We start from the raw sequence: 26,500 nt of genomic DNA, 5'->3' as shown, positions 1-26,500 counted from the left end.
CCCTTTCCACTCAGCGTTGCTGTGGATTCTGTTCTCCTGCTGTGTTCCTTTCGTAGCTGCCAATTAAATAGGCATCTTAGACTCAATTTATCGCTGATCTAAATTTGTCTGTGTCAGGCCAGGGAAACTGGGTCAGCATTTGGCGATGCAGATTTGTTTTTAGAGCAGCAGACTCATTTAGTTTGGGGAAGAAATATTGATGTGTATGTGGTAAGTTGGCTAATTTTGTCCTCTAGCATAATTTCCTGAAAGAGAAGCAACAGGATTTATAACTGATTTGATTAAGGAATAAATGATACGTTCTCCTACTGCAAAGGAGGCAGCGTTTCCAGTCTATGAATCTTCTGTGGATATAAATGGAAAGACTCTAAATAATACATGACCTGGGGTAGTTATTCCCCACTAGGCACTGCTGCACAGCAGAGCGCAGTGTCAGCGGCTTGAGCAAGAAACTAGAGGTAAACTAAAGTTTCTTTAAAGTTTCTTGTGCTTCTGTCCTGCTGCTTTATCGCTGAACTTCACAGGAGCTTTCTCCAGACTTTCTTGCTTCCAGCTGGGGTTTTAAAGAGGTGCTGTACCTGTCCACAGTGCACAGAGAAAGGCTCCAGATTTAACAGTTAAGTGTAAGCCTTTGCCACCTTACCAGCAAAAGTTGTAGAGGAGTCCTCCCTGTGTCCCCTTGTCTATGGATCTGAGCTTTTCTTTTTTTTTTTCCCCCTTTCTTGGTCATTTAAGTAGGCTGTAGTAACCCCAGTATTAAATTCACACTGGTGCCAACATATAAAAAATGATATGCCGAGTGTATGGCCAGATTTTCAAATCTGGATGTTATTTTTCACTCTCGGAGCTGTGACCAGAGACGCTTTCCCCCGAGCACTGCCTCTCCGTACCGCTGGAGCTGAGGCTGCTAAAGCGCCTGCGCGCTTCAGGCTGGAGCCGCTATCAAAAAAACCCAAACGTTTAAGGATGAGCTTGGAGCTTGCTGCTGAAATTACAGCAAGTTCCTCACGAGGTGCCCAGGAGAACATTATTAAACCTCCGTCTTGTGACTCCTTCGCGTGCTGGTAGGTTTGCCAAAAGGCGTCCGGCAAGCTGTAGCCCGTATGGCCAGGCAGATGGATTCTGTGCGTCATCGGGTCCCTTTAGAAGTAAAGGCACAACATTAAGGTGACGCAGCCCTTGTATGTTTAAACAGCTGACAACCGAAGCAAAGATGCGTCTTGTTACGCTCGGTAGCTGCTATTTTGTGTTTCTGGCCCGAGCGGGGAGATGCGCTGTGCTGGAGAAGGCGCAGCGGGATGGAGGTGGCAAAAGATACTGCGGGGTCGGTTGTTAATTCTGGCCCTGGGTCTTTTCCTGTCTATTATATGGCCCTTAGTGAGCACCCCGCATCATTTGAAGGTGGGCTAGATGAAACGCTCCATGATTTCTCCAGTGTAATTCAGTTTTAGGATGAAGCTTGCAGGCTTTTCCTCTTTAGGCTTGAGTCGTGCTTTGGGCTAATAGCCAAGCTAGTTGCTAAGGGCCAGTGCATCTTCACCTGGCTCGGGTGCTGCCGGAGCTGCCGGGTCCCACCCTCTGGCTGGTGAGCCCTGCGTTGGTTGAGGGCTGCTTCTGCAGAGCCCTTGGAGATAATTTTGGTTTGAATTTTGAAATCTGAACATAACTCTTGATTTTCAGTCTCGCCCCTTGCTTTTTTTCCTGTTCCCTAACAGTTCTGTTGCTGTTTGCAGATGATGGGAAGCTGTCCCTGGAGGAGTTCCAGGCCTTTTTTTCTGATGGGTCGCTCAATGAAGAAGAACTTGAGAAGCTCTTTCATGCCATTGACTCGGACAACACCAAGTAAGTTCTCCGTGCTGGCACCCTCCTGTTTCACGGAGCCTTTGGATCACGGCGTTAGTGTGCAGCAGCAACACTGCTCCGGAGAGCTGAGCTCAGCAGAGGCTGCAACTGGCTTTGCAAAACTTTGCAAAATTTCCATTTCTGCTCGGCTCGTGTCTCATACTTCTTTTGTCTTGGTGTTTTTTTCAGGCCATTTCCTTTGGTGCAACCTGATCTTTACAGCATCTGAAATGATGCTTGGGTTTACCCATGAGGGCACTGAAACGGCTCTTCAGCTTTCCCACTTTATCTAAAGGCTTTGCTGTGCTATAAAAGGCAACTGTGCGAAGCTCTTTAAGCGTAGACCTATCCAGCTATTTTACACACAAAAAAGGGGAATGATTTGTGGTCTTGTCTCTTTGTCATGTCTCTGTATCCCCTGCGCTTGGACCAAAATATCCCCTGGGAAGCAGCGATCGCTCTAGCACTTAACGGAAACGAGCCCCCTTCTCTTCAAGGTGAAGTTCAGCTGCGCGGAGGCCAGCCCGAGCCCCGCTGCCGCGGGTGCTCTGCCTCTGCTCTGATCGCAGCAGCCCGCAGCGGCTGTACCTCCGCTCGCACAAGACCGCTCTCGCTGCGAATCAGGCTTTTGCGGGCTGGGCAGAGCTATCAAATCCGGGCGACAAACTCGTCAGCAGCCGATGTTTCCTTCCCCTCCGCCGGCCTCTGCCGCCTCTCCCTCGGTGCCCCCTCGGAGTGCCTGTGCCTTTGGGGGGCTCGGAGGTGTCTGTGAGCCCCCTGACAAGCGTCTGGCACCGGCGGCCTTCGGGATCGGCGCAAAGCCGTGGGGTCCTCGGGGCGCCGATGGGAGCCCCCCCCCGCCAGCAGGTAGTAGGACACAGCCCGCCGGTGGGTTTTCTCCTTCCGAGAGGAATTCATCTTCAAAAGCCTCGAGTAGTTTAGGCTGTTTGGAAATACAAAGGAAAGCCAGCTTTGAGTCATATTCCAGTGTGACTCTTACTCCTCTGGAGAGGAAAAATCTGTCCAAAAAGCAGATGAAAAGAGAATCCAATTTCAAACGAGAAGTCTTGCAGCAAGCGCTTAAGAAAATAATAGTCTGGTTAATTATAAAGCCTTCTGGCAGCAGGCAGATGGAGTCTTGCCCGTGCGAGCAGTGTGTGCTTTGCCACCCATCCAAAAGATCCCCTGGAAAGCCGTGATCGCCCTAGTGGCACCGAAGCAGCAGAGGTCAAACCCAGCAGCCCGGTACAGGGGCTGCTGCCGAAGACGTTTCTGAAAGCAAAGTAAATGCGGGGTTTCTCAAAATCCCGTCTTTCCGGTGTGTGCGCTTGCCAAAGTTTATTCCGAGATCAGAAAAGCCAAAGACTAGCTTGGTGTGTGCTATTCGCTGGATAATTGATCTAAGCAACTTTAGTGACCTTGTTAACTAAAATTAGCTGGGAATGATCCATCTACCTTCTATTGAAGGTTCCTCTTCAATAGACACTAGATGCTGCCTTGTGCTTTGTGGGTCTATCTATCGAGCTGCAGGTGATGCTCCTGGGTGGGCTCTCTACAGACCCCGGGACTCGGGTGCTGACCTGCCTCTGTTCTGAAATAATGTGTAGCATTGCCTGAGCTTATCAGTGCTCATCTGGCCTTTGAAAGGATGCAGGCAGCTGGTGTGTGAACCGGGGTGTGTGGGGTTTAGTGTGTGGACGTTTCTTCTGGCCGCCTTGAAATGGGAAATTGAGTTGCGGCCCGTTTTTGTTTGGGGATTGCAGAGAGACTGCTGCTTCCTCCGAGCCTTAGCGGGAGATGTCTTCTAAACCGGGCAGAGAGAAAATGTGCCATTTCCAAACGTCGCGCAACGGCGCTGCCGGCAAGCGGGGTCTCGCTGAGCAGCACCTGAGCGTGGCCGGAGTTCCCACGATTCGGTAGTATTTTTCTTTTGCTAAGCTGCCTTGATCCAGTCATCGATACCTGTTGGGGACAGCTACTTGCACAGACCGGTGTAGCATCTGCTGTTCTTGGCTGGAAGGAAAAGCATGAGCGGGTCACCCTTCCAAGTCAAATCCTTGCCTCCAGCATGCCCAAGCGTTAGGGTTGCAATTTTGAGCGCTTGCGGCCACCGAGCAAGAAGAGTGGAGTGGAGCTTTCATTTTTCCATTTTACAGGGGAACATGGGAACAATATGAACTTTATCTTTCCAAAAGGCTCTTTGAATGACAATTATTTGCTATTTGATTGAAGTTTGTTTATTTTGAAAGCTGGTTTTTGATATGCCATTTTATCTCCGTGTCTTTCTCACATTGCCCATCGTGTTTGTTTAGTGTGCAAAACAAAGTTTGCTATTGAAATTACATTACAGCTAGAGTAGAAAATGAAGAAAATTATGTTCCTGCTGATTATTAGTAATTGCTGTTACCAGCCAAATTACAAAACGTTGATTCAATTTCCTGGAATATTTTTAGGAGCAGGGAACGGCCTTACTGGAGTAGACAAAATGAATGTCTGTATCAGTTTCTTGACTTGCTTTAGTTAGGAAGACAGCGGAAAGGAGAAAAGTTGGGCGGATGAGTGGGAAGATGAGGTTGGCTAACGATGGAGGAGCTGTGCTGCTGTGGGGAGTCAGTCACCTGGGGAGGTGGGCTTCTGTCTCGGGAATCCCAGTGCTCCAGTAAAACACCTCGTTGCCAGCAAGGTATGGTTAGCGGGATGCTGAACCGAAATGAGATACCCCAAAAGAGCCCAGGGGCGTTAATGAGGCTCCTTCTTTCTTCTTGACTGCCTGGAGAGTGCCTCTGGGGGGTTAATGATGTGGCATGGTGGGCACGATGGGCTCCAAACATCTGCCCTGGGGTTTTATTACCGGTATCCCCGTAAGAGAACCTGCCATCCATGGCAGGGTACGAGGACTGTGCTGTAAGTCCCATCATCACTGGTTATTTCATCTGGCCAGCAGGGACGTGCGAAATACGTAACGTATTGCAATCCTTCTTTGACAAAATTATATTCGTAAGCCTGCTGTTGCTTAAAAGCGGCGATCAAATGGCGGTTTCCTCTCCATTGCTCACGCTGGCTGCCCTCCTTCCCTCCTCCCAACCCGAGCAGGAGGCAAAACCAAGATGTTGCTAGGTGGTTTTCCATTATTGGTTTTAGCTGCTATTTCAAGAGGTTTCAGCAGTGCTTTGTGGGGAGCTGCCTGAAGATTAATGGGGAGGTAATTATATGTTACTATTAATATCAATGCTCCTGCAGTCGCACAAATTATGCGTATGATACACACACATATTTAAATATATATGTATTTGGTTTAGTGGCAGATCAGGGCTTTATAAAACATTAGATTGATGTTCAGCTGAGAAATCCTGTTACGTTTGCAGTTATCTACACCTTTTCTTACCTTCTCTAATGATATGCATCCATTTTAAAAAGAAAAAATCGTTGCAAATGGGACACCAAACAGTGTTGGGGTCACGAATGACCAAATGAAACCCTCTCAAAATGTTACTCCGATACTATTCGAGACTTGCTTTGTCTGACCCACAGTTCCCACCTTCTTCCAGCTCCCTGGGCCAGCGCTTACACCCACTCTGCACCCCCTCAGAAGGAAGGAGCACCTCTCAGTCCTTGTGAAAGCAGAGGGAGGTCAGACCTGGCTGTTGACCAAGCTAATTTAGTCCTGGCAGGGGATTTAAAAAATTCTTGTCCTCCCTCGTACATTTTTCATAGCTGCAGAGGACAATCCTTTGGGGAGAGATCTGCTCGCCGGAGCAAGGCTTCTCCGATGAGCTGCACAGGTCTGTTCACAAGGAGCCGAGGACAGGGCATTAGCATTCTGCTGCTCCGTCGTTCGTTATCTCTTCGCTACGCTTATAGCTATTCTTTTAATTGCTTTATTCCCCTCCCCCCCCAAAAATGAGCTCTTCTCTCCAGTGGCAAACACTGGAAAAGGTTGGAGTATGCATGTAGAATAACTAACAGAAGCAGCATCTCTTCTCAGAAGCCCTTCACAGCTTCCCCAGGCTGTCACTTTTGCTGGAGGATGGTGACAGACGGCGAACCGCAGGCGACCGGCTGCTCCAGCCTGCACCGCGTTCGGCAGCGCTGCTGCCTCCTGCCCCTCCTGGTGCTGCGTGGGGCCGAGGGGCAGCCGCGGGCGCGGGTGGGAGGACGTGAACCCGCGGATGCTGAGCAGCATCCTTCCGGAAACGCGGAGCCGCCTTCCTCCCCGACCCCTCCGCTGCCCCTCAGCTACCACGGGCAGCTGTCTTGGAAATGGCAGTAATTGGGGGTCGCTTTGGGGTGCAGGGACACGGTGGGGTGCAGTCAGGGCAGCTCAACCCCAGAGCCGGGGCAGGCAGAGCCGCCGGGGCCGCCCGGCAGCGGGTGGCGGTGCCGATGAGCTGCTCTGCGCCAGTCAGCCCCGCGCTCAGCCCGGCGAGCTGTTAGGACGGCGTTAGCCATGGGGAGGGATACGGCCGGGAGCGAGCTGCCTGCTGCGGGGGGACTTGCTGCCTGCGGGGCGCGTTTGCTGCAGAGCGTCGGTGCGAGTCCTCCAGGCAGCGCGTGCTGCTCCTGCCCGGCCGCCCCCGGCCGCCCACCCCAGCTCTTGCCTGATTTCTACTCTCTGCAAACATCCTCGGGGCATTTGTGGAATTCGAAGCTCCCAAAATTGGGCTGATAGCTCGCACGGATGAATTTTGTTTCTCCGTTGCTTTGATTTCATCGATACCCAGAGAATAAAATTGGTTGACACTAGCGCCTGTGCAGACACTCGGCGCCTGTGGCTATGGAACTTAACACTCTACAACGGTAGCAGGAGGAGGTGCTGGCAAGGTGCTGCTGGTGTAGCTGGGGGTCTGGACTGATGCTCTTCCCCTTGAGAGGAGCCAAAGGAAGATGTCTCGGTAGCTGCCCTGCGGGTCTCTGGCTCAGTGGTACTCTGAGCTCTGAGAACTCCTGGTTTGGTGCTGCGTAAGAGCAATGTGGCATCCTGGTGGGGCCAGAGACAACGGCAAAGGAGGTCAAAACCTCTTCCCAAGCGAACATCAAGCAGCAAACAGCTTGCAAGGAAGCTTGATGCGTGCAGGCTAAAGCTACACCCCGTGCTCCAGCTGATAACCCGGGCAGAAATGGAGCTTCACGTCAGCGCAAGTGAACGCGAGGTTCACAACACCCTCCTTCCAGCACACAACCCTGCTCCGGGCCTGGACGCCTCCAGTACCTTTGGTCATGCAGCAGCCTGCTGTCCTTCTGCTCCGGTAATTATTTTCCTCTGGTGGAAAAGGTCTGTTGTGACCACTTTGTTCGGATACCACAGTCCCCCCAGGCGTACCTGCTGAGGTGCTTTGCCTTCCCACAGCCTACGTCAGGTCTGCTGTCCTTTGGCATGAGGAGACTCCATTCAATAGAGTCTACTGTGGGCTTTGGCTCCCGCTGCCCGTGCTTTCCTCCAGGCTTCTGCAGTCCAGTCCTCCCAAAGTTGAGCAGAATGTACTTCCACTTCTTGGGCAAGGAACGATAAAGATTATGACTGAGTATTTTTTCCCTTTTTTTTTTTTCCCTCCCCCCCTTCCCCAATCTTGGCGGTTTGCATCGCAAAATGGATGTGCCCATTGAAACCAACTTAATTTTTGAATACTGAATGTTCTCAATTAGCTCTCTGGGAAACAAACTACGGATGCTATAATCAGCTGAGATTTTGATTAACTGATTGAAGAGACAGTTCTTGTCCCTTCTGAAAGGGACAAAATGATTGCGCAAAAATTATATGTCTGGCTCTAATTTCTGGCTCTCAAGAGCGTAGGCATTTGGTGGATTTTGTTCTTTCTGTTTACATGGAAGATGTTTTTTGAGTCCTAGCTTACTCTTCTCTGTGCCGACATGTCACTTACGCTAGACTGTGCTCTACTTTTCATTTCAGTGAAGGAATACTCGGTGCCAAAGCCGGTGCTCAGCAGCTGCATGCTGATAGCGCTACAAAGCACCTCGGGCTCACCGGAGAAAAGGGGCTTTTAAAACAAACCGCTCACTGGGAAGGTCATCGGGAGAAAGATGACGCTGGAAGAACTGCGCAGAAACTTGTTTGAACAAACCTTTGAGAACATTTTTCTATTTCTAATCCTATTTCCCAGGTGTTTTCCCGGGCAGCTGCTCTGCGGGGTCCCTGGAGGGAGCCTGTTTAGGCTGGCGGCGAGGCAGACCGGGGCTGGCAGCAGCGGGCTGGTGTTTACCGTGGAGGGCGAGGATCGGGGAGGGTTTTCTGTGCGAAGGGAGAGGAGGTGTCTCACACCAGCAGATTCCCTAGCTGGCACTTGGGCTTGGCAGCTTATTTTTCGGACTGTGCAGGGCTGTTCTGCATCAGAGGATTTCTTTTCTAGGGAATGGAAAGATACCAAGCTCTTGCATTAAAACCATAAAAGTGACTCAGATATTTGATTCTAATTTGACCCACGTAGGCATTCAGAGAGATCATAGCATTTTGGTTTAAGCTCCAGTCGTACAAATTTATCCGTGTGTGCTTTCTAAGTGTGCGCGGTCAAGCAGCAGACGCGTCCAGCTGCTGCTTGGTAGGCAGAGCAAGCCGTCTGCCTTGGGACTGAATTTGGGGAGAGGTCTATTAGATCATTTTTCAGTGGCAGGAGAAGAGACTACACGAGAAACAAAGATATTGTGAAAATACAGGCAACAGAGTACAGGGATTTCTTGCTTTACTATTCTTTTACTAGTTCCTTGCCAGTTACGTGTCACGCATCCAAGCCCGCATGTTTGTTGCTCTGATTTCTTCCTCTCTTACATAAAACTTCGGTGATAACCAAGATACCTGCAAAAATCTAAAAGGAGGAGGCTGATTTTAATTTTAACTCATGCTCTCAATGTCTTTATCATTTGCTTCTGACAATTAGCACATCGTTCAGCTGAGCTCAGAACAATTCGTTTTTGTCTCTTCTGCAGTTCAGTATTACAGCGATTGCAAATAGAAATCGGATTAGTCCAGGCTTCTGTATCAGGTAGAAATAGGCAAAATGTTAAATGTTCTTTCATCAAAAAAGGCCATTTCTGAGTGACTCATACTGTTGGCAGTTTGTGGGGGAAGAAAAAAAGAAAAAAGAAAAAGAAAAGAAACCCTCTTCCTCCCTCCAAAAAAAAAAAAGGAGTTTGTTTTAACGGTTTGCTTTGAAAATTGAGCTAAAAGAAATAACGAGAGGTTAAAAACATGCGTAAACAACTGCTTTTGGTGGAAATGAAAGGGACAAGGGGGGAAGTTCAGTGCAAGGCAGAGAGAGTTATCGGTGCCGTTAACCTGCCGCTGGGAAGGTGAAAAATCAAACAGCTGCAAACGGCTCTTCTCTGGGTAACTCCAGCACAGCACCGCTCCGAAATCCAGGCAGTGGCTTCCAGCCCTTGTTGTGCATGCATAAATCTGTTCTGCCTTTATAACTGGTTTTTCACCGCATTCGCACGCCTGTCGTGCTCTTGTCCCTGTCGTGGCGGGCACCTGAAGAGCAGTGTTGGCTTTGCGAGGGCCATCGAGGTCCCTGCAGCGGTGGGGAGGTGACCTGAGCCCCTCCGGCCGCAGCTTAGCGTCACGACTCGGAGAAGAAGAGATGCTGCGTAGGTGCGAGCCGGCGGCACCCGGTAGCTGCTCAGGTTGCCACCGCCCTTGTTTTCAGCGTGCGGCACCGTAGGATTGCCGTGATTTTGTAAAAGAGCATCGCAGCTTGAAACCGTTCTTTTCCTTCCTGTTTGTTTTTTAAGATATTTTTCTGCAAACAGGGGATCCCTATTACGCAAAATCAAAGCAGTTACAGTAACCGTCCTAGTCATAGCGTTGACACTAGAGAGCGGTCCAAATGCATCATGAACAGCTGGTAATTAAAAGTCTGTCTTGAGGCTGATCAATTTGAACAAGCCTGACAGCAAAATTGATGTGGTCTTAACTCAGACGCAACCGCTGTTGAACTTTCTTCATCACGAAACGCCGGATGAAGAGCCCGGTTTCCAAGCGGGCTGTGGTGCAGGTACTGGCTCTGCATGGCATCAGGGTGCCAGAATGAAAAACTCGGCTCTCGCCGCGCAACGTGATGGAAGTAGCACAAAAAATCGGGCTGTGTTTCTGGAACGGAGCTGGTGGAAATACCCTGAGAGCAAAGGGGTGGCCGGTGCCGCCTCTGCGCTGGCCGTGGCGTGTTTTTAGGTTTGTAGTCCCAGTTTCGCCTGGCACTGCCTGGGGATAAATTAAGTGAGCGCTGGGATAACCCAGTGTATATACACACTGGACCCAAGTGTGTATATGATAATCAGCAACTTAAAAAATTTGGAAGTGCCATCCCTCCTAGCAGCTAAGTTACTTGTAGGCTGGATTTAAGCCTGCCTTTTCTTTTCTTTGATGTGCTTGTGGGCAGAGGGATGTTTTCAAGATCAAGTCATCCATCAAAAAAAAAAAAAAAAAGGTTGAAGGTTTAGACGCAATTTATTAGGGATTTGGCACACACAGAGACTGGAAATCGTTTAGCACGGTACTAAATGGTCCCCTTTAGTACGGTACTAAATGGTTGTTTTATTTAAGGTGATGACTGTGCTTAGAAACTAATTGTTGGATTGAGCTCGGTAAATCACTGTGCTGCGTTTTGCAGGATACCCATTGCACTGTAAACAGGCATTTTATTGTGTTGTCATCTTGTTCGGAGTTTTTACGAGCTTTTCAAGAGATTTTTCAGTTGTGAGTGGTTAGAGGTTCTGGCTGTCTCTGACAAAGCAGAGAGGGAAGATGTCGATTATTTTTAATAGGCTGTGAAGCGGTTGTACAAGGGACAGAGAGAGACGCAAGAAGAGCGTGCCTTAATCACCCAAAATTTTCTCCCACGGGCAGAAACAGCCTCACCACGTTCGGCTCTGCACACGCAGATCCCGGGTGGCCCGATCGGGTACGGAGCGGGGCTCGCCGTCGAGGTGCCGAAGCGACGGGCGGGAGAGGCAGAGCCCCACGGGTGCGGGGCCCGGCTCCTGCGCCGAGCGCGGCAGCGGCCGGCGGCCCCAGCGGCCGTCCTGCTGGTGCTGGTGACCATCCAGCAAACGTCTGGCGCTCGGCAGCTGCCATTTTATCGCCCCTGCTTTTTTCTAAAGCGGCATTTGTTTTTCTTTTCGCTAGCGAGAGCTTAGAGCGTGTTTTCCGACAGCGTCCAGAAGGTTTGTTTCATTTTTAGCCATATTCAGTCGTTTTTCTTGGTGCCCTTGATGATTAGAGCTGGGTGGTTTGTTCTCTCAAATACTTCGCTGCATAGAAAATATTATTTTGGCTGTCTTGAAGGCATCGATGAAATAAAGCATCTGGTGTGCATCGGGGACGGTTTACAGCTCGGGACTTTCTGAGGACGTGGGAGAGGCAAGCGGGGTCTGCGCCGTGCTGCTCCTGACCCGTACCCGCGGCTGCGGGCAGGCACCCAGCCTGCGTGGAGGCTCGCCCGGGGCAGGCTGGCGTTACGTGGGACCCGCCGCTTCATAAATGTCTGTGCAGAATAAATCAGCATGCCAAGGGAGCGAGGAGCCGAACTGGCCTTGAAAGAGAGCAGCAGGCGGGAGTCTTCCAAAAAAAATGAAAAAAAAGGGGAAACGAAGCAAGTAATAAGGTGTTAGGTTGTAGCGGTCGTTATCTTTATGGAAGATACCGGTTCCCTGGAAGGAAGTGGAAGCTCCGAGAGCTGTGCCGCAGAACGGGCGCGTACCGAGCGAGGGGTGCTTAGTGCTCCCCGCCCTGGCAGGGCGCCCACGGGGGTTTTATCCGCTGCGTGAGCAGGAGAGGGGAGGTTGCTGCTAAGCGGGCGTTATCGCCCAACCGATCCCCGGCGTGCGCGTACGCTCGCTGTACCTTGCGCCTCGTGTGCAGCCGCCGCCCGCGGCCGTGGGGAGGGGAATGGGGCGCGTGGTTCGGTGAGGGGCACGCGTGGGACCCTCCATGAAAGCGTGAGCTATCGTTGCAGAAGATTTTTCCCCTTCCCAAACCCAGGAAAATCCACACCAAAAGCCTTTCCTCAGGGACGGTGGAGCGTGGCAGCATGGCTGAGGCTCCGCCAGGAGAGGTGGGGACAGATCCCATAGCAGAAGGCCAGCAGCCAAGACGGGGTCATGGGCTGGGGGCAGAAGGAGATCCCTTTGGCTGTTGCATCCATACCTTGGTTTTGATGGTTTTGGCCTTCAGAGATTCTCTTTAGCAAGTTTAATAGCCTCTTGGCATCGTTTTCACAAGGTTTATTACTACTACGACGCCTTTGCGTTGCTGATTGCTGGCTGGAGAAGAGGCATCTTCTCGTCACGTCCCTAATTACTGCTCACGATGAGCGCTATGGCAACCGCCTTTCTGCGCCACGCTGCCGTCAGGGCATCTGCGCTCGGGTATCGCAGGCTCTTTGGAGCAGGTCCAGGCTTCTTTGGAAGGACCTGTTGCTCCCCGAAGCGTGCCGCCCACCTGTGGGACGCGGTGTCATGGCGCATCAATTGGGAATTATTCAGTGCTAACCATCCTTTTTTCTTTTTTCTTTTTCCTTTGCAATCGGAGCTGGAATAGCCTTCGTAATGCAGACACCTTACCGCTGAGGTGTGAAAGCTGCTCCGAGCTAAATTCAGCGTCCTCTGGCATGGCGGGAAGGATGCCAGCGAGCAGGGCTGCGCGGTGGCCGTAAGGCAACGTGGCTGTCCCCAGGAGAGCCACCAGCTATGCCGATGGGTCTGCCCAGGGGCTTCCACATCAGGGAGGAGAAGGAAGAGGGGGTGAAAGTCTTCTGCTGATCTTCCCCGTCATGCTAGGAGGTCACCTAATCCTTGGTGATGGTGAAACGACAGATGTCTGGGGTTTGCCTAAAAATGTTTCCTTTAGTTCAGACACTAATGATCTAAAGTCACCATCCGTGACCCCTTAGTAGGCATCTGGATGTACGTTGTCCACTTCTGAGGTGTTGGGATAACACAGCGCTGCTGCTGCGACTAGAAGGCATATCATCAGATATTATACTGCTTTCCAGCTGCACGTGTTGTTTTTCAGTCTTTCCTAAATGAAAATGTGTTTTGCAGGTGGCTAACACTAGAGGATAATTTGTTTCCGTGCTCGTTTGAAGCCTTGTAGCAAACCCAAAGCTGTGAATTGAAGATGGAAATAAAAGTAGAACATGATTTCAGAAAAACCTCCATTTTCTCTGCTCGTGAAGCAACTAAGATGCTGCCGATGATGATGCAAACCTTTCATCTGCCCAAGTAAAGGGGTTATTATCTTCAGCTGAAGCCAGTCAGGTGTTGAGTGGCATTTGAGCAGCACATCCAGGCAGCTCTTTGCATGAGAAATACGCTGTGAAGATGAGACTTTGATGTATTTGCAACTTCTGAATTCCCATTATGTTTTTGATCGTGCTGCCTGTTGGGAGAGCCTGAGACATCTTCCCTTGGCTGAGCTGGAACCGAAGAAGGGAATTTCATGCTCCGTTCCTGCACCTTATCTTTTCCATTCTGAGATAACTTTCTTGCTCCTCTCTATAATTGAAGAGAAGCCTGGAGGAACGCGTTAACAGCAGCCAGGCAGAGGCCATCAGCCTTGCCTTAGGGAGCCAGGGAGGTGTTGGCAAAGAGAGGGAGAGATGCTGGATGGCAGACTCATGGCAGTTTTGGTTGGAAGGGACCTCTGCGGGGCTCTAGTCCCTAGTAGTGGGACTGTAACCAGCACTGGGCCAAGACATCCCTGGCTTTGCCACGCTGAGTCCTGAAGACCTCCTGGGATGCTCTGTGGGCACCTCCTTTCAGCACTGCGCCCTGCTGGGCTTGCTTACTGAGAGCTAGAGCAAATAACCACGGTGGGAGATTTCCAGAAATACCTTTTTTTTTTTTTTCCCCTGCTAGGAAATGATGATTCACTCGAAGTGTTGGGTTGACCTGGATCAATGTAGCTGGAGCTTCTGACCTGGGACTTGGAGGTTATGTGGGGGACCGGCACACGCTCCGAGATCTTGGATGCCGAGATGCTCGGTTTGAGCTTGTAATCCCTGGGCTGTTGGACACTCTGCTGCAATGTCCCCTCTGTCCGGTGTAGACGTTCCACTTTTCCCTGGGAGAAAGTCTCAAAAATGGCAACGGGTCTTAAAAAAGACAGGTAGAGAAGAAACAAAGCTTGTAAGTGCTTTGAACCGGTGGAAAAGCAGCAGAAAGTCAGTACAGGGACAACTCTTACAAAAGCCCGTCCAGTGGGTAATCTGCAGTCAGGGGTGCAGCAGGGCAACGAGGTGACTTCCTAGGGATCCTCGTTAGCTCAGGCGCTCATCAAGCTACATGTTAACGTTGGGTGGATTTTTGGGGGGAGATATGTATTTCTCTCTGGAGTGCGCAGGAGGCACAGCGATTACTCTGGGCAGCCTCCTCCTCTTCCCGCTCGTGCAGCAGTAATTACTCCCCGGGCAAATTCACTTGATTAAGCCCACTGAGGAGATGCTCTCGCAGCATGGTTGTTGCTCCTTAAACTCCCACGTACGAGGGAGGGGTATCACGCTTTGAGGACTTTTCTTTTTCTTTGAAATAGTTGGATGTAACCCAGCAGGGAAAACTATTTCCCTCTTGCCAATATGTTTATCTATCTGGTCAAATTACCGCAGTGTATTTAAGTGGTGGTGGGTGGTGAGCAATAAACAGTCCTTTTCCTGGCCAAATTAGTTTATGGCTTGGACTCCGATTTTTTTCAGAAGATGCTCTAGGTTGGAAGCTGAGCGCTCGTGTTTGGCTCCAATTTCGGCCAGAGAAATTAGGTCCCAAGCGGCAAATGGAGGATCTTTGCCTTAGAAAGTAATCTCAAGGGGTGCACATCCCCCTTGGGGATGCCAGGTCATGCTGCTCCACCTTACAGCTTCCCTGGTTGGAAAATGGAGAAGGTGGCCTGAAACCAAAAAGAATTGGATTTGCTTGATTTTTCAACTTTGATGAAAGAAAGATTTTTGTTTTGGAAAGGAATCAGAGAGAGGTGGCCTCCGCCATGCAGAAAAAACTGTATAACAGAGAAGTCTTTAATGATTTCTTCATTTAAAGTTTCGCTTGGACATTATTATATTCTGCTTAGTTAGTTGGGTTATGACTTAAGTTCTTTTATTAGTCATACTATTAATGTAAGAATGCTTAAAATTAAAAGCTAATTCACAGCCAAGTCTTCTGGCAGCTGAAAGATATTTTTTTTTTCTTCGAAGAAATGAGAACCTGTTGCGGTTTTTCTTTTTAGTCTATTGTCGCTTACAGAAGGGTTGAATATTTGCTCTCTGAGAAAAAATTAGTGACTTATGCTCATCTAAACATTTTTATTTCGAAGGGCTGCGTGAGATGGGACCACTCCAAAAATCTCCACTGAAGGGCAGCGCTGGGATGAAGGGTGCGGGATGCTGAGGGTGTTTGCGGAGCCCTGAGGCTTGAAACCCGGATCCTGAATATTTGCGTCATAAAAAGTCCTGCTGGCGTAACCGCAGACTCGTTAGTTACTAAGGCATTAAAGGACCAGAGTGGCTTGTAAATAGCTTTGTAGCCGCACAGTTGCGTTGCACAGCCAGCTATTCCCCACCGGCGGGGACGTGGCTGCGTGCCGGCGACGTTCCCGGCGCGCACGCTCCCGCAGGACAGAAACATCCCAGGAAACGCCGTGGCTCGTGCTCAAGTACCCATTGATTTCTCCTTACAAATTTTCTTCTCAGCATTAGCGTATTTTTCATTAAGTCAGCTTATGACTTCAGTGATTTCTTTAATTGGGCTTATTCTTAATGCAAGATGGCTTAGAATTAAAAGCAGCTTCTTAGCCAAGTTAACATCCAGGCACTATTAAGTTTAATAATATGATGTGAGGAAATAAAAAACCATTTTTGGCAGCAGCAGATCAATTATTACAATGCAAACCCACGTGGAATACGATAATAGATTTTTTTTTTTCCCTCAGTAGCATGCCGGAGCTGCAAGCCCATAACCACTTCAGTAGGTGTTTATAAGCACTAACTGCCTTCTCAAAAATACTACTTAAGCGGTTTGTGGGCGATGCTGGTGTAAGAACTAGCCCCGTGCACGTGCCTGAGGGTATCGGTTGGCTTCCCAGGCTCTGTGCTGGTGAGAGCTGGCCGGCCGCGGTCCTCAGGCAGGCACGGGGCTGTGCCGGTGTCGGAAATGCAGCTTCTGGGTGTCTTCCCCCACCTGAACCTTCGCTGCCCGCGAGTTGCTGCGGGGCCGTGTTAGCAGTCGCGTGCTGCCAAGGCGCTGCGGGCTGCTCGGTCGGGACCCGGCTCCTTCGGGCAGGGTTTCGGCTCCGCTGATTTCCGCTGATTTCGGCACGGGGACGGGAAGTCAGGGCAACTTAGCTCCCGGCATCCCCGGGGTGCTTTGCAGGATTCGGCAAAATAACTCCAGGGCTGGAGAAAGATGATGAATCTCTGTGGGAATTCAGACAAAGCGGTGTGAAAGCTCATTTTGCAGAGGCGCGTGTGCTGCCCGCGGCTCCGGCTGAAGCTTGTGCCAGCGCCTTTGCTGCCGGCAGCGTCCGCGCCGCGTATCCTGCGCCACAAAGGTGTCCCGGCCGAGAAGTGACATTTTTACACCCTGACAGACATCGGTTACCCACGAGGGGCGTGCGATCCGGTAACGTGTGCTTTTCGGCACGAGGCAGGTCCGGCGGCACCTTTCTGGCAGCCGGCACCTCGCGGGGTCGAGACGTTCGCGTTCGCCTCCAGCGGGTCCCACGGCTCAGGAGAGGCGGCGAAGGGGTCCCCAGTACCGTCACCCGGGGCTGCGCTTTTGGGGAGAACCCGGGCACGGGTGGCACTGTGAATTTGGGGAAGTGCCTCCCCAGATATCACCAGTGCGCACGTGCATTTTCTGGTCAGCTGTCGTGCGCCGGGCTAGCGCAGCGGAGGGGTGAAATGCATTTAGTGAGAGGCCAGCAGCACCCCCAAACTTGCGTCTTCTCAGGCAGAGCCAAAACAGAAAGAAAAACCTCCTCGATTAGTCTCTCTGCTAAAGCAGAAAATGCTTTATAAACGCTGTTTGAGTGGGAAATGCAGCCTGTGCCGCGCACCGCCCAGCGAGGCGGCTCCGCTCGCACGGGGTCTGAGCCGGCGAGAGATTTACGCAGAGAAGAGATTTTCCTGGGCGCTTCAGCGCCGGGAATGCTCGAGGACAGGGTCCGGCGTGGTCTTGGCAAGTGAAGAAGCAATCCCAAATTAACGCTTTCCCACCGTGCGCGGTCCCTCCAGAAGGATATCTCGTCCCAGGAGAGGGCCAGCAGTGAGGGGATGCTCCAGGTCAGGGAGGGAGGGAAGAGCCCGGGTCCTGCGGGCTGGGAGCAGGTCTGTCGGTCGGGGCACGGGCAGGCGGTCGGGAGGATTTCGGGGTCCGGGGCAGGGTTGCGGGAGGATGCCGCTAGTGAAAGCGGTATTAAAAACATCTCTCTCCCTAATCCACTTACGTTGACAGGTCAGACAGAGCAGGGATGGGTTTAGTTAAAGAAATAGCTTTCTAGGACTTAACTGGATTGATAAAATGTAATTCTATTAAGAGATCATTATAGTGCTTGAACGACACTAATAATTGTGTGGGAATCTGAGGCACAAAGAGATTAGCAGCAATCTTTATTTCCTGAGCAGGTTGCCTGTTGTGATGTTGTTCTCTAAACTAAACGTTCGTGCACCAAGAAGTAATTGTGCAGTTTTGTCCGGAGGGAGGCCCGGGTGGGAACTGGGCACAGCCTCGTGGATGCTTCATGGGGGCATAACTGGGAGAACTGGTCCGTCTAGAAAAGTAAATTTTGCAAATTTTTATTCTGAGCAAATGGGGACAAACACATTCCTGTGCCGCACCGGGCGCCTCGCCGGGGTGGTGCCAGGGTGAATATTTGGGAGGAGGGCAGAGGAGCTGCTGCGTCGGGTGTGCCGGGTCCCCCGCAGGCGCGGGTGGGGGATGCACGAGTCCCCATTTCCCCCTCAGGGAATACCCAAACCGGCGCGTGAACCCACCCCAGCGGCACAGATGCTGAAGCTGCAGAGGCGTGGGGATGCCCTGAGCGGCAGCAGCCGTTGCCTCCTCCTCCGGCTGTCCCCCCCGGTGGCTGGGGGACGCTGAGGGCGCGGGGGACGCTGCAGGCGGGTAGCTGGGGTTGAGCCTGCGGGAATCCTAGCTGAAGCCTTCGTCTGTCCTCTCCGTTAAAATCGTATTTCTCTCTTTTTTTTTTCCTGCTTCCTCCCCTGCCTCGTCCTCCCCCTCTTCCAGCAACGTGGACACCAAGGAGCTGTGCGGTGAGTGCGGTCCCTCTCCCGGGGCGCAAGCAGCCGCGTGTGTGCGTCGGAGGGGCGCGGGAAACGCGCGGCGCGGCGGCGGCGGCTGCCGAGCAGAGGCTCTCCCCGCTTCCGCCGCTTCGCCCTTATCCCGCAGGAAAACGGGCAAAACTTTTCTTCATTTTCTTGCAGCGCAAACGGGGCCAGGGCTGAGCAGGGCACCCGGCTCCCGTTCAATAACGAGCCGGAGTTTAATTTCTGGCAGTGTCATAGCCTGCAGCTCCGCTCCGAAGCTCAATAAACCAGTACCCCTCTGCAGTACCCGGGGCGCGTTACTCCTTAGGCAAACCCTTGTGGTTCCCAGCAGGCTGCCTAAGGCGTACGCCGCCGCTGCCGCCGCGCCTCCCGCGGCTTGCAGAAATTAAAGGCTGGAAAGAAAATCCCTGATAATGTTTTGTCCCACATCTTGACCGGAAAGGGAATATTTCCTGCCAGGGTTTCTGAAGGGCTTTGCCTCGATGGGAGGTGACTGGTGCACGGGGCTCCTGCTGCTCACTCGGGTGTGTTTTTCCATGGACGCCCGCTCTTGGGAAACGTTTCCCACACCCCAGCTTTTCGGGAGGAGACAGGGAGACAGAGGAGGGTGGCCTTGCAGAGGGCTCACCCATCTCTTCTCCCCCTCTCCCATGCCAGGATGCAGAAGAACATCTAAAGCCACCTTGGCAGGTCTTCACCATTTACCTTCATCCCTTTGCCACTAGTTAGAGCCTTCAGAGGTCTGGCCGAGAGCGGGTGCTTGCCGGGTGCCTGTGCCAGCACCGGCCAGTTACTCGTTATTCCCGGGACCCTTTAGACCGCTCCATCCGCCGCAGCCGGTGGGCCTGCCCGCACCAGGACACCGCCGAGGGCTGCCCACACCCTGCCCTTCTCACCGCAGCACCCCGGAGGCTTTTGAGCATTCACGCCCGCACCTTTCCTCCCGCCGCCGAGTGCAACGGCCACCAGCACCTAGACTGGTCAGACATGGCCGTGTAGCTCCTCACCCCCAGAGCAGCTCCCGGTCATAGCTGGGAGCTCTCAGCACGCCCAGAAAATGCGAGTGCAGCTACCAAATTGTACCTGCCACCTTCCAGTTTTAATGAAACACAGGCACGACATGCAAGGGTACAAGCTGTCCAGCCAGCCGAGGTGTACTCTGCAACCAGGAGGTGCACATCGGCCCGTTGCAGACTGCCAGGGTGGTGGGTGACGGCTTTGCTGGGGAGAGGCGGGTGGGGGGCACCCACCTCCTCCCACACCAGCCCTGGGCTGCGGTGATGCTCATCTCCTGGGCGCGGATTCCATCGCTCTCTGCAGACGCGTAGGAGCCGCGAGTGAGGACCGTGTAGGATGGGAAGAGCTGATCTCAGATGTTGGCGTGAATAAATAAGGCTAAAACGGTAGAGCTGAATGCTTTGGTTAAGTCAACGCCGTTCTCCTCCCAGGCGCTCCCCGGTCGGTCTCGAGGGTTGTGCTCTGCCCACAGCAGCTCGTTTCTCCTGAAATGTCTGCAGCTTTTCATTTCCAGACTTGCAAGAAGTCTTTACCTTTAAGGTCTGCTCCGTTTTTCTTTCCCAAGTAACGTAATGAGAGTAACACATATACACACGCTGCAGCGAGAATAAGCTGTTTGGCTTCTCGTGGAACAGCAAACAGCTGCTGTCAATCACGCCGTGACATTCCGGTTTCTGCCAAAAGCTTCTTCCTCTTGGATATGTTCTCAGGCTGCAAATAGCTATAGGCACTTCTAATTAAGCCAAGAGAACCTAATTAGTGGGATTGTTTCCTGGAGTTTATGTCTTGTTGTGTTCCGCAGAGTTGTCACCTCGCGGTGAAGCTTCATGTCTTAGCGCTAAGGAACAGGCTGGCGGCTTTTAAGGAGCAGCTTTTAGCTGTAGCCCGTGTCAATCAACCAGAAACCGGGTAACTTCGCGTCTACGCCGCAGACTCGCTGCACGTCCCACCGCCGCGCTTCGCTTCTCGCCGCCTCCGTCGTGAACGGCGAGGTTCCGGGCTCGGCAGCGCGTGCCCTCAAGCGCACCGGGGCTCACGCGTGTCGTGGAGCCGTCGGCCGCGCGGGGACGCGCCTGTCGCGGCGGTATTTTGCGTCAGCGAAGAGCGGCTGGACTCGCCTCCGGCCGCCGCCGGAGCCGTGGCGTGGCCTGGCACGCATCACCCTTCCCGCGGGAGGCACGAGGACGGCACAGAGGGAGCTTGGACTCGCTCTCCACGGAGAACGTGTGCTCTTGGGCCCAGCTCGCCGCTCCGTTCTCTTCTTTTGAGGCGCATTTCGCTCTCCGAAGCCTGTGCAACCTGTGATCGCGGGCTGAGGTGCAAATGTGAGGGGAACGTAGGGAACGGCGTAGGGCCAGTCTCAGCTCTTATAAATTGGGGTGAACCTAGCAGGTATTTGGACGCTTTGAGTGGTAAAGACGGGCAAAGGAATGGAAAGGGGATTTCTTTTGAGACTTCTCCCTCCGTGTTGGCAATGGGAGGGAGAGAGCCAAGATACGGAGCAGGCAGGAGCGGGCATGGAAATGAAGCGCCTGCTGAGTTGTTTTCAGTGGGAGCCACCGTGCCTTACACCTCTTTTTTACAATGGTCCCAGACTTCTCGGGAATTGCACCACCTCCCATCCCTGCAGGACAAGTTGTGCCTTTGGCTCAGGACACAGAATATAAAAATATACCTGAAACCACCCTCTCGGGTTTTTCTTTCCATCAATAAATAGACCTGGCTGTGTCATGTAGTCTCGAAGCGTTAAGTTACGTCAACAGTTCTCATCATGTCCCTCTTGGTTTCCCCAGACTATTTTGCTGACCATATGGGAGACTACGAAGACGTCTTGGCCTCACTGGAGACCCTGAACCTCTCCATCTTGAAGGCGATGGATTACACCAAACGGGTGAGTCCTCCTTACTGCGCCTTGTGCTCCACAGGCTCAGAGCGAACGATGCCAATGTTACGTTAACAGAGCATCTAAATCTGAAGGTCTTCATCCTGTTCAGCAGTGTTGTCTCCTCACGCTGTTACATTTGTGTGGTAAGTAGGTCATCGCAGCAACATGACAGCAGTGGGGGTTTTTTTTGTGTTAAGAGCAGATTAATCTTGAAAATCTTGGCCAGGTGAACCAAGGTGACAGCGGCCATGTGCAATAGATGGTGGCATGGAGGTTTGGTGGCAGAGCGCCGTACCTTCTCAGCACCCTTCCTAAGTCTGACAGGCGGTCTTGGCTGTGCCATGGCTTACGCTCTGCATTGCCTGAAGGTGCTCCAGTTGTCTTCTGCCAACACAGCCCGTAGATCTTTTGGGTGGGATTTTGAATACATGAGTTCTTGTCAGCGTCATTGGGGTTGCTTCTGGAAACTTCATATTACAGAGCTGCCATTAAATACAGCGCCCATGTTGGAAGACATCCTGAGTTCCAGAAATACGGTCGTTCATGCGCACAGCTGCTGTGTTGGGAAGTAGAGGACTGCATGTTTGAAGGACTACAGGGCAATCACGCAAGCACCAAACCCAGGACATAATATCCTATTTTATATGTGCAGAGTACCCATAGCTTCTTAAAAAATCTGCCGTGTACCTTGATGATACTGTTAACAATGGACTACTTGACAGCGGCGCTGATCAAGAAGCATATTGAAGTTTATTACGAATACCTAGAAAATCTGGGCTGATGTAGCAGATAGACATCCCTGCTGAGAGGTGCGCCATTCATTTGGTTTCTTACCAGGAGCAGAGAAGTGTTTATAGGGCTCTTGTTCCTTTGAGACCATTTTCCCGTCCTTTCCATGCCACTTTAAAAAGTAACCGAGCTGCATCGGTGATATTTATTACCTCGGGATAATCAATCCTTCTCCCACTTCTACTTTCAACTGTGTTTGCATCCTTCTTTTGTGCCACGACGAGAGAAAAGTAGTCTTCCTCTTCGCTGGTGGGCAGTAATGTGGCCCACAGAGGACCAAGCCGAAGAGGGAGCTTTTGCTTTTTCCAGGCACCTGTAAGGACTTCCCAATTCAGCTCCGGCCCTCCTCTGAGTAATCCAAATGGAAATCTTCTTTCCGTTTATCTTTGAAGCTAAAGAAGAAACTCAAATTACTCCACGTTAAAGACGTGGTAACGATAAACACTTTTAGGAGTTGGAACGGGAAACAGCAAATTTCTCTCCCCGCTGCTTACTGAGTAGAGCCTGATTTCCTTGCTTGATCGAAATCCGTCCTTTTTAATGTTTGTGAGGAAGGCAGCATGGAAAGTGAAGTCACATATTTATTTCACACGTCGATGTCTTGCCGTAACAAGCTAAAGGCAAAAGTCTTTGGCCAAGCACCGATCTGTCTGGAGTGCTTGTGAATTTTTTATCAGCGTTATGAGAGGGTAGAAAAAAGCAGGACGACAGCAATAGTTCTTTTTTTCTAATTAAGTCGCTGAGTCTGTTCGTGCTTCATTTATATTCATTATTAGCCAATTTTATGGCAGTCAGATTCGCCAACTATGTATTTTAAATGCATGCTAATGCGCTGGTAGGTACCTCAGTATTTCGCTCCAACTTGCTCTTCGTGAGGCCCTTCCACCGTTGCTTTTCGAATGTGAGGTTAATACACATGGCTAATTCCTCCCGGTGTTTTGCAAGAGGAAGATGCCTCATTCCCTGAATATAAATTAGGCATCTGAGCACGTGGGTATTACCTGGCGTAAGGAATGTGCCGCAGAAACAGGATGGTCGTTCCCAATCCCGATCCCCTGCCTTCACAAGGAGAGCATCTTTCTCCCTCCTTGATTCAGCAACTTGCGGCGGGGTTCCCCTGCCTTGGGTCCAGGTTATTCGCTTGAAGCTGAGCTGCTCACCTCCGTCGCGATCTCGTGGAGGGAACCGAGGAGATCCAGAGCGCTGGAGGCATCTTCCTCCTGTGAGGCTGAAGGATCACAACACTCCTCCTCTCACATGCAGACCCTTCGCTTCAGATGGCCAAAGCCAGGCGCGGGAGTGCCACCGCAGCATCCCCCGTCACCCCCGTTTTATCAGCCCACGGGGTGTGTTGCTCTTCACCACCTGCACAGAGAGGAGCTGGCAAAGACGTATTTCATGAAAAACGTTGCTCCCCGCTGTGATTTTGTGAGCAAAGCGGTACAAACCGCGTCGATGAATTGTTCAAGTGAAGAACTGAAGGGGAAAAACACCCCAAAACACGGAAATAGCCTGTTGTAGGTGGTAGAGAAACTCATCTCCAGCGTTCGGATAGGACAGACTTCCAGCAGCATCAGAAGCTTTTCCTGAGTGCAAACCGTTAACGCTCTATTTTTGAGATGTAAGACTTTTTTGCTATATGTTTTCCCTAAAAAATTTTATATATATATGTATTTGTTTACTAGACTTTCTGGTTTTGGTGTCAGAATTGCCAAAACAGAGTGTCAGCAGAATGCCGGAAGGCTTCTTATGATCCGAACCGATAAAATAATCTGGCTGAGGTCTTCTCAGCAGTTTGCAGCCGGTGCGTGTTCCCATGCCCCGCGCCAGCCTGGAGGACGTCGCGGGGGTGTTCCGTGCCCAGGCACCGCACCTACGGGCTAAGGCCCCGGCCCCGGGGGGCAGATCCGCCCCAGGACTGCGCAAGCCGGCGTGAGCGCCCGCTTCTCTGACCGGTCCCCCCGCAAAGGTCTCCTCCTGCGCCCTCTCCTCCCCGCGTGATGCTGTAGCCGAGGGCCCCATGCTGCGGTCAGGATGTTTAGGAGATTATATATATATAAACATGTTTTTAGAAACACCGAATCGGGGAAAAGACTGCCAAAACAGCAGGTTTCGGGAGGAGCCAGGTCTGGTTTTGTGCCCCTCGACGCTCGAGCCTGTTGCTGCCTCTGCAACCTTTCCCCGAGGCCGGATCCGGCGAAGCGCTTGGTGCTGGTGCTGCGCACCGGCGCGTGCAAGCACACTGCTCTGCTGGTGAGATGCTCCTGCTTCTCTTTAATGTATTAAAATAGACCTTTCCTCAGCTGGGGAAAATTATTCATCACCTGAGGGTGTTCCTTATACCCTCCCTCTATCCCCCCCCCTTAAAAAAAGCATTCGACGCAAGCGATGAGTGAAGTCTGACCTTCTTCTGTGTCGGCTTTCCGGCGAGAGGTGCCCGCTGACGAGAGGGGCTGGGTAGCCGTGGTATTTAATTGCTGTTTATATTTCTCACCTTAAAAGACGACTGATTATTTCTCGCTCATAAAAAAGAGAAAGCAGCAATTATCTCGTGCTGGAGGAGCTCGTAAAGTATCAGCAGTAATTGGATTCAATAGTGGAAGGTCTCACGCAGCAAAAACAAAATCTGTCATTGTAATTATTTCCCAAGACGGTGATGGCCGCGCCGCGTAGAAATGACTGCCAGTGACGACGGGACATGCAAAGTTCAATTGGAGAGAAAGGAAATGAACTTTCGGGAGCTAAAAAGTGGTGACGGCGGGACGTATTCATCTATAATTCTCCTTTACTGTTTCACGGCGCAGCCGGCAGGTATCAAAACCAGCGTGACGCAAACCAGGTTTGTGTCGCTGCGGGGCTGGGTGGACGCTGTCCCTCCTCTTCGGTTACTGACCCCGTGGGACGGCGGCCGCCCGTTCGCAGCGAGGCGAACGTCGAAAGCAGGCTGCGACGGGGTCCCGAAAACGCCGGGTGAGGAACGCCCTCAAGGACGAGGCAGCTCGGATGTAAGGGCCAGTTGTTCCCTCCCGGCGACGCTCCTGTCGGGAGCTCTGGCGACCGTCCTCGGCGCGGGCCCGCTCCCAGCTGGAAGGGGAGCGCGTGGGAAGCAAAACCGCCGAGCCCGGAGCTGAAATCGCAACGAGCCGCCATCGCGCTGGGATGAAGCGGAGCTGATCTCCCCGGTGCTCCGGCGCGGGGAAAGGCTGCGCCGGCCGGCTTCGGCGAGGGCCGGGAGCGGGGCGGGGGCGGTGGGTGCTGACAAATTGGGGGGGGGATTCGCAGACGGGCTGTGGGAGGGGTGAGGGGCAGCAGGAGGGATTTAGGGGGGAGGCCTGCGGACCTGCGGCCGGCTCTGCGCTCCGGCTGCTCGATGCTCGGCATCGCCTGCGGTCTGGGAGGGGAGCAAAAGGAGATGGGGAAGACGGTGTTCTACTCCCTGCTTGCTTGCTGCCAGCTCCGCCGCCAGCCTCTCACTTGCCAAAACCCTCTTTACCTCGTTTTACGGAGCCGGAGTGGAAGTGTGACCAAGCGGTGACGCTTCACGCAGCCCCTGAGGGCCGTCTCGCGTCAGGGTGCCGAATAGCACGCGCGTGCCCTGCGGCCAGGCGCTGTACCCAAACCGCTGCAAACACATCTTCGCCCCAGAATCGTTGCTTAGATGAGAGAATATGTAAACCATACCAGGAAAACCCAGCGTACCGACCTTCAGCTGGTGCTCCGGCAGCGCTAGGGAGCTCGGAGGTAAATACGTACGGGCGAACAGCTTTGCATATGCGTTATTCGTGAGTCTGATCGCTCCTGCTGCAACTCACCCCTCTTGTCTCTGCGTCACGACATGCCGTCGCAGCGGACAGGAGACGCCGGGCTCCTGCGGCTGGGAGGGAGCTGCTGCACGGACCTGCGCTCCCCGCCGCGGGTGCCGGCACGGCCGCGGGTGCCCCCAGCTCCCACCAGCAGCACGCTGCGAAGGGGCTCAGCTACAGCCCCACAGCAAACACCGTCTGCCACCAGTCCCGGACGCTAAAAATGACGGATGGGCTTTTTTTTATTTGATAGCACAGTCTAGAGCAGCAGTAGAGAGTCTCTCATTTGCATTCTTACCTGCCAAAATTAACCTTGCCAAATATGATCTCGCTTTTTTTTTTTTTTTTAAAGGTGACACCTGGAGATAAAATAGTCGGTAGAAATAATCCTTAAAAATAATCTTTTCCTTCCCGCCCTCCAGCTAATCCTGTATCTCCTCCTCTCACTTTACTTGCGCTGAACAAACCTGGTGTTCACACCGAGGTCGCCCGAGGCTCCTGGAGCCGTGCTCTGCCGCGGCGGGAGGCTGGCCCGCGGCGGGGGGAACAGCAACGGCGGTAGCAGCTCTGGGTAGCGCCCAGCCCAAACAGCGTCAGCTGCGCGGGGCTCGCCACGGGCATCGTGGTCTAGCCCCTGCTCGGCTTGCACCGAGCCGCGGTGGCTACACGAGCACCGGTTGGGGTCTCCTGGTCTGGGCTTTGAAGCCCATGAGGCACCACGGCAGCGTAACTCATCTGTCGCTTCGTCGTTCCTCCGGGGGCAATCCCTACCCCGCGGCACACCAGGCTCTCCCTCGGAGAAGCGCTTCTCCGGCTTCCTTGCTGCCGGCCGCGGGAGCAGCGTATCCCTGGTACTTCGTGCTGAACTGGCGGGACCC

General features: G+C 52.4%; 1 protein-coding gene across 1 annotated transcript in view; it reads left to right on the top strand.

Annotated features, from left to right (window-relative positions):
- Nucleotides 1–26,500, top strand: part of NECAB2 (N-terminal EF-hand calcium binding protein 2) — a gene marked incomplete at its 3' end in the record, with an annotated part of 70,650 nt that overhangs the window by 32,039 nt on the left and 12,111 nt on the right. Inside the window, exons 3-6 of the mRNA XM_082005943.1 lie at nt 1,734–1,842; nt 18,088–18,113; nt 20,939–21,036; nt 21,123–21,173. Coding sequence (XP_081862069.1) covers nt 1,734–1,842; nt 18,088–18,113; nt 20,939–21,036; nt 21,123–21,173 — 284 coding nt within the window. The remainder of the gene's footprint in view (nt 1–1,733; nt 1,843–18,087; nt 18,114–20,938; nt 21,037–21,122; nt 21,174–26,500) is intronic.

This window comes from Phaethon aethereus, assembly GCF_964289735.1.
Source record: "Phaethon aethereus genome assembly, chromosome: 13".
NCBI classification, from domain to species: domain Eukaryota; kingdom Metazoa; phylum Chordata; class Aves; order Phaethontiformes; family Phaethontidae; genus Phaethon; species Phaethon aethereus.
This window is presented reverse-complemented; position numbering and strand designations above follow the sequence as displayed.